Below are 8,263 nucleotides of genomic sequence, written 5' to 3'. Positions count from 1 at the left end.
ATAATAATAATAATGGGGTTCTTCCTTTAGGCAGTCCTGCAGCTGCCACCAAATGTGAGGTTATCCAAGCTCGTATCCCAACAAATGTGAGGGTTTCTTCTCTAGAAATCCCCCCTTGCCACCAAATGTGGAGGTTCCTTTCAGGAAATCCTACCACTGTGGCCAAATGTGGGGTGTCTACATTTTAACCCTCCAGATGTGAAGTTCTGCATCTATATGCTCTCAGGGCTCTTATGAGAATCTGTAACACTTATATTCTGAATGGACACCATCCTTCTATATTTAATGCTGCCATCACAGATTCAACCTGTTACACAGATAGCATTCCTGGAGACCAAAGGTATATTAAGAACAAAAACAATTCTTTATTTACAGAAGTTGAAGTGGGATTTGCAGTTTAGGGAGGGCATTTAGAATATTCAGACATAGAGGTCTTAAGCCTCACTCCAGAATGCAACAGGAGGCAGTCACAGCAGTTAAAATGGGAGAACAACACTTTGAGAGTGTAGTGTGATAACTCCTTAAACTAAAAACTCTAATTGTCAGTCATTCTCTGCCCCCCTATACACTGCTATACAATCAATAAATTAAGCAACATTTCCCAATATAAGTCCGTGACACTGCAGTTCTCTCTCAAAACCTCTGAGTGTACAGAAGTGTCATCAATAATCCATTATAATACAATACATTTTGAATATCCTGAAGTACCAAACACACAGTTCTGCATATTTTAGTGCACCTATTGGTACATTAACTTTCTCTTTGCCCCAAACCCTTGATATTTATCAAGCACTTAGGAAAGTGTTATTTCAGGAGCATTACAATAAAACACTCTTACAGAGGGAAGGAAAGATCACTTGCCTTCTATGATGGGGAAGTCAGTGGTTGGAGGAGGCTGTCAAAATAGCAAAAAGAGAGCTAGTCATTTTGCAAACAAACCAAAGTTTTTCAAAGAACAATTCATGGTGCTTGGCATGCAAATTTAGTGGCATAAGGGCTACATGGGGCCATAGATAGTTGGTTTGTGTGGGGTTTTTTTAAGGACAGAGCCTTTGGAAAAAAAATTTCCCAATCTTTTTATTCTATCTATTTGACTTTTTAAATTTTAATTTCCAGGGTTGCAGAACTTTGACTCTTTAACCTGTAGGTAACCAAAGGACTACTCCATTTTGTACATGAAGACAGATACAATTATAGCAAGTTTCATGTGAGGTCCTGGGTGTGTATCATGACGAAAGGTTTGCTGTACTTAACAAAAGCTAACCCTATAGTCAACTAATTACTTGTGCAATCAATAGAAAGACTTAAATACATGCTTTCAGTTGATCATGTTTTGTCATGTTAGTACGGTACTTGCCAGCTCTTTTGGCCTCCGACTTTGATCAACCATATCCAGCAAAGGAAATGCCTTCCTCACACCTTCAATTGTAACAACGTGCTGGAATCCCAGGCTATTTTAGATGGTCAAGGAAGAAAATGGCTGTGCTTTTTAAAGAAAGTGAAGTGTTAAGAGATAACCGTGAAAAATCCTGTTGTATAGCAACAATCATATCTTTTTGAACCTAAACAAATCAAAGAGTGGCATAAGGTATTTTTAAAATTAATTTCAAATGTACCCCAACCTTTCCTTTGAGGAACTCAAGGGACTACACATGGTTTTTCCCACTCCATTTTACCTCTCGCAGGCTAGGCTGAGAAATAACAACTGAACCAAAATTACTGCTACCCTGCTGTGTACATGTTTGCACTTGGCTGTCCCTATTAGGCTCAACATTCAAACTTCCCCACCTTCTGGGCTTTCAAATTTAGATACCTACCACTAGAAACCCCAACCCAAGGCATATTCAAAATGTGTGCTGTGGCAATAGGATTCCCACAGCCCAACTGTGTGTGTGTATCTGTGTGTATGTTGTCAAGTTGCTTGTTGGTTTATGGTGACTACATGAGTTTCATAGGGTTTTTTTTGTTTGTTTGTTTTTTGGCAAGGAATACACAAGAGAAGGCCTTCCTTTGAAATATAGCCTAGACCATTTGGTATTCTATGGTAGTCTCCCATGTGAGTACTAACCAGGCCTGGTCCTGCTCAGCTTTCAAGATCAGACAGGATCTGGTGCCTTCAAGGCACTTAGGCCTAACTCAACTATACACACATAGTTCTTCTTGCTCTAAGTTGTCTTTCCTTGTGAGCAGCAGTAGTAATAACAGTAACATTTGTTTCATTGTTAGAAACACTTCTATCAACCTGTGGACCAAATTTCAACTTATTAGCAAACAAAAGTTATTGGGGGATCTGAGACCAAATTTCCTTATTCTGTCTATCATTCCTTTCAATACACAGCAGTATCTCTTAAAACACTGCTAGGGAAGGTGGAAAAATCTGAAGGCAGCAAAGGATACTTTCTGGCATTCTCCTCCACAGGTCCTTGTCCACACACAAGCATACATTTGTCATGGAATTGATGGAAAAGACGCAGAGGGCTATGGGAGAGAATCACCCATTCAGGAGACACCTGGGTGAAAAAGAGACAGTCAGCAGGAGAGATGGCATACCTTTTTACATCCAACATTCCCGTGCTCAGCCTTTTAATGCACAAACCACTCCTACTAGTGCTATAAATGACAATAACCACAGGTTATGATGTATAACTTTACAATGCTAGAGCTCTGTTGCTGACATGATAACAACCATGTGAGGAAAATTGTAATGATGCATAACAAAGCACTGTGCTAAATCTCCTGTTGCACAAGGGAGTACCACAAAAGATGGACACATTTTTTCAGCCAGGAACAACTCACCCATGACTTTCCATTGCCCTCTGTTCTAGATTACCAGTGCCTTGTAGTTCTGTCAGGGACTGTTGCTCCCTGTGTTGTGTTCATTGTTTTGCAAGAGCAGCCTGTCCTGCAAACTGTCGCACTGTAGCAGGTTCCAACCATGGCCATGGTCCTTCCTCCGCTTCTGCAAGTCCAAATGGCACACCTACAACCACACTCCTCTCTTGGGAATACAACTGCTGTGCAATGCTGCAATTCTAAACTGTGCAATCGTAAACTAGTTCACAATACTGTAAATTCCTAACAGGATGTCAGCCAATATTATAATAATCTCACAGAAATTCAAACCCTTGTCCTTTTTCTCTTAGATACCGCTATGATAGTTTGGAAGTCAGATTAAGCAGAGACATGTTAATAGATACATTATTTTTCCTGGTTCACAGGAAATAGACAACAGGCTGGAAATATGACTCACATGCAGAGATACATCCAGTCCATCTCACACACGGAGATAAAGCTCACACACAAATGACAATTATCTAATTATTAATGAATGAGTGAACTCCATCTATGACACAGCCTTCTGATGCTGCATCTGCACTGCAGAAATAATGTAGTCTGAATCCACCTTAAATGCCATAGCTCAATGCTATAAAATTCTGTGAATTGTAGTTTGGTGAAACATTTGGTCTTTTCTGTCAGAGAGCTTCTCTGGCAACAAACAACAGTTCCCAGAATTCCATGGCATTGAGCTGTAGTAAAGTGGTGTCAAACTGCATTTTTCCTGCAGTGTGGATGAAGCCTAAGTGATGACAAATAATTAGAGAGCTCTTTATATATTGCTGATCAGTAATGGGTTGATTCATGTACCAAAAGCCATTACTTTAGTTATCAGGTGATAAAACATGTGTCAATAAACAATGCTTGAAAAAGACTTACGCATAACTCTATTTTGAACAGATGCTCAAAGAACTTAGGAGTTATTATATTACACTAGAACAAATGCTGCTCTAAGCATTTAATTTTAAGAGGCACTGTTAATCAGAACAATCATCTGTTACACAATGATCCTTTCCAGGATTCCAGTTAATTGATTGTTTCCTTCCATCCCGACTCTTAATTTGCACTAATGACAGAGGTCTGCATTATATCAAGGATTTGCAGACAAATAAGATGCCATGAGCATCTAATCATGAGTTAAAATGAAATGAAATTTAAGAAGGAACCCCCACAAATTTGGATTTTCTCCTCCCAGACGCTATTTCTAAAAAAAAAAAAAAAAAAAAAAAAATCTCATTAGAAATGATTACATAGAAAATCTATTAAGTGTTTCTCTTAACTGCTAAAACAACTATATGTTTCATCACAGAAAATGTCACAAATTATGACACTTATGTATCCTCATTCTATACAGAAACTATAACAAGGAATATACTAACTAATAACAGAATTACAGTTGCCCCTCCATTTTCGCGGGGATCTGTTCCACACACCCAACTGGCTTGAATGGCAGTGTGCCCCTGTGGGCACGCCCCCTATTTTGTCCCCCTCCGTATGCCACCCGGAAAGGAACGAGGGACACAGACATTAAGTCTGCAGAACAGAGAGGAGACTGTATTTTATTTTTAAGTATACACCATCCTCTGCAGGAAGTAAATAATATATCTAGCACCACAGATTGGTATCCAATGAAAGGGTAGCAACTGTACTGTACTTTAAAAAATAGTTTGGGAAGGCTCTACAAGCAAAGGACAAAGCATTTATTTCTGGAAGAGCAAAACGTAAGACAATAAAAAAAGAACATCTGTAGAGCAGCTGTAGAATTAAAGTTTCACAGAGAAATGCACCAGCCAGTGACCCAATATAACAGAGGTCTCTTCATTCATTACCTTAAATCCGAGTGCTTCAGAGAGTTCCTCAGCCTTGTTGTCCCGAGAGCAGTTCCCAGCATTGGTTACAAAGGCAACCGGTACACGGAACTGGCCTTTGGCATCTGTCAGTTTCTCAAAGGCCTTCTTAGCAGCAGGAATTACTAGTCGTCCCCGTAAAAGGACTCCATCAATATCAAAGAGAAATCCAAAAGAGGGAGAAGTTGTCTGCAGTGGGCAAAGAATGTTTAAAAATTGGACCATGCAATGCTGCTTTTTCAGAAAACACATTAATAGCTCTGAAGCAGGAGTGGGAATTGAATATCCCTCCAGATGCTGTTGATGTGCAGGTCCAAACAAGCATAGCCAAGGTTAGGAAATGCTGTGAGTTGCAGTTCAACAACACCTGGAGGGTTGCACAATTCTCACTCCTGAGGTAAAGGGACTATCTGCTTCCATGAAAAAATAAACAGCTACATACTGTATTGGCTTTTTCCAATCATTGGTTTAACATTTTTTCATCCCACTTAACATAACCTCAAGACAGCATGCAAGCTTAAACCTAGACATATTAAACTAAAGCATTATGCCCAAACAATATAAAGCTATAGCAGCTTCAGAAAGTACCCTCAAACGATAATCGAATACAGTATCATGAAATAAGCATTTTAAAGGCCAGGAATGGGGTACATATTCTCATCCCTTGAGGCAAACTGGTCCACAGCTATGGGGTAGTAACTGACAAAGGTCTGCTCAGATATGACAATGGACCCTAAAAACATTACCTTGACAAGGCCCTGAGGCCTTGCCAGTCACCAACAGCCCAACACACAGATTAACATGTAAATCAATTCCTCTGAACCAAGAGTCATACCTTTATTACAGTCAACAGACCTCCAGGCAAAAAAATAAAAAATTAAAAACAGATCAAAACAGTTACAACCAGTTTGACAGAGCAATGACATATTGAGCATAAATATGCAAAGTCTGTACAATTAAAAATAATACATTCAGTTAGGAGCATATCTGGCCCTTGTTGTGCAAAACAGATACTGTACGCTATAAAATGAACTAGGTCAAAAGGGGATGTTTACTGCTGATTACTAATACCAGTTTCAACCAAGGGTCACACAGTATATGGTGGCGCAGTGGTTAAATGCCTGTACTGCAGCCACTCACTTAAAACCATAAGGTTGCGAGTTCAATACCAGCCCAGGGGCTCAATCTCGACTCAAGCGTGCATCCTTCTGAGGTTGCTAAAATGAATATCCAGCTTGTTGGGAGCAATTAGTTTACAGTTGTAGACCGCTTAGACACTGTTAGTTCAGTATGAAGCGGTATATAAATGAAGCTGTATATATACCCCACTCACTTCCATGACAGCATGCTCTGAAGATACCAGTCAGATACTGGCGAAACGTCAGGAATAAACTCTTCCAGAACATGGCCATGTAGCCCGAAAAACCGACAAAAAACTATTACCTTGGCATCATATGGAGAGAGGCTGTCTATGATATCATGTGTAACAGTAATAAGCAAACTCAGCAAATGATTTTCATAGAATAGTTGTCTGAACCCACTGAATCCTCTGTGGCCTTCCCAGTCTGGGACAACTGAACACATGCTGTGAGCATGAAGAAATTACATGTGTGGGACCAATATTTATAACTGAAATCTAGCCCCAAGTGGTGGGCTATCTTGCAAGATAACAAAGGCTGGATGTCCTTTCCCAGGAATCGACAATGGGATTCCGGACTGGTTGGTGGCTTTAATTTTAGTGTGACAAAATCAGGATATCCCTTGGATGGGTGGACAGGGAAGATGGGCTGGGAACACAACAGGCAGTAGGCAAGGATGTTGACTTAGTGCTTTAAGTGCAATAAAATCCTTTATTTCAGGTTGCTAGAGGAAATGCAGATGACTTGGAGGAATGAAAGTCCAATTCTCAGCTCTGATTGTCTGGATGTGCACACGCCTCAGGTCACACTCCCTTTCTGCTGGGAACCTGACCTACTGTCTCCAGAAATGAGATAAGAAACAGGGATACCCCAAACTACAGGGGTATGCAGAGTGTGCTAACACAGAGCAAGTTTTTGTTACTCTTCATTAGAATTTGTTAATATTTTTAAGAAATCTGTTACTTTTGCAGCAAGACTAGAATACTGCTTTAGACCACAGACCAACGCTATGTATTTTTAAACTGTATTTTAAACTGTATGCACTTTTCTACTCTTTCAAGTTTGATGCAGCTGACCATCAGCTTAACAGAGACTGTAGATCAAACCTGAAATCTCCCTGGAAGCCAAGATGATTAAACTGAGATTGTACTTTGGCCACATAATGAGAAAGCATGAATCACTGGAAAAGACAATGATACTAGCAAAGGTAGAAGGCAGCAGAAAGAGAGGAAGACCATGGATAGACTCGAACAGGGAAGTCATCGGCTTGAATTTGCAGGACCTAAGCAGAGCAGTGGAGGATAGAGAGGCTTGGAGATGTCTCATGAACAGGGTTGCCATGAGTTCAGGTTGACCTGAAAACAGTTGACAACAACAAAGCTTCATTAGAGAAAGCCAATTGGGGGAAAACCCAATTCATCTGATATGTGGAGCTGGAGAAGAATGCTGAGAATACAGTGGACAGCCAAAAAGACAAACAAATGGGTCCTTGAACAGAGCAAGCTTGAACTCTCCCTGGAAAGCCAAGATGATTAAACTGAGGCTGTTGTACTTTGGCCACATCATGAATCATTGGATAAGACAATAATGCTGGGAAAAGTAGAAGGCAGCAGAAAGAGAAGAAGATCACATGCCAGATGGATGGATAGAATCAAGCAGGTCGCAGGCCTGAATGTGAAATACTGGGAGAATTTCAGCCTTGATCTACAGTCTCTGTTAAGCGTGGCATAGTGGATTGTGCGCTGGATTTGGAGACCAGGATTCGATTCCCAGCTCAGCCATGAAACCCACTGGGTGACACTGAGCAAGTCACACCCTCTCAGCCTCAGGACAAATCCTGCCAAGAAAACCCCATGATAGGTTTGCCTTAAGGTCACCATAATTCATCAATGACTTAAAGATACACAACAACAAAACAACATGATAAAATACAGTATAGGTAATATAGCTATAAATAACCCATGTAAAATGCATGTGTGTGTGTGTGTGCATGCGTAAGAACCAGTGTAGTGATTTGAGCATTGGACTAGGACTCTGGAGACCAGGGTTCAAACTGCAGATCAGCCATGGAAACCCACTGGGTGACCCTGGGCAAGTCACGCTCTCTCAGCCTCAGCAGGCGGCCATGGCAAAAGCTCTCTGAAGAAACCTGCCAAGAAACCTGCCCCATGATAGAGGTTCCCTCAGGGTCGCCATATGTCAGAAAGGATTTAAAGGCACAAAACAACAACAATACTCTTTGGCTAGCAAGCCCTTTCTCCTCGTGAATCATGCCTTTCTGATATATGGCGACCCTGATGAGTCATGATATGGCCAAAATGTAACTATCTTAGATTAGTCATCTTGAAGGCACACAACAACAACCACAACAACCTCAACAACCAGGGCTGGAGGGTCTGTCAACAGGGTCCAAAATACACACTGCAGAAATAATCCAGTTTG

At 40.7% G+C, this 8,263-nt stretch overlaps 1 protein-coding gene across 1 annotated transcript in view; it reads right to left on the bottom strand.

Annotated features, from left to right (window-relative positions):
• Window positions 1-8,263, bottom strand: part of HDHD5 (haloacid dehalogenase like hydrolase domain containing 5) — a 21,398-nt gene that overhangs the window by 8,116 nt on the left and 5,019 nt on the right. Inside the window, 4 exon segments of the mRNA XM_042467855.1 lie at window positions 862-895; window positions 1,358-1,451; window positions 2,398-2,510; window positions 4,665-4,871. Of these exon segments, the coding sequence (XP_042323789.1) occupies window positions 862-895; window positions 1,358-1,451; window positions 2,398-2,510; window positions 4,665-4,871 (448 nt within the window).

Source organism: Sceloporus undulatus, chromosome 5 (genome assembly GCF_019175285.1).
Source record: "Sceloporus undulatus isolate JIND9_A2432 ecotype Alabama chromosome 5, SceUnd_v1.1, whole genome shotgun sequence".
NCBI classification, from domain to species: Eukaryota; Metazoa; Chordata; class Lepidosauria; order Squamata; family Phrynosomatidae; genus Sceloporus; species Sceloporus undulatus.
The sequence above is the reverse complement of the archived record's forward strand: the minus strand, read 5'-3'. Positions and strand labels throughout refer to the sequence as shown.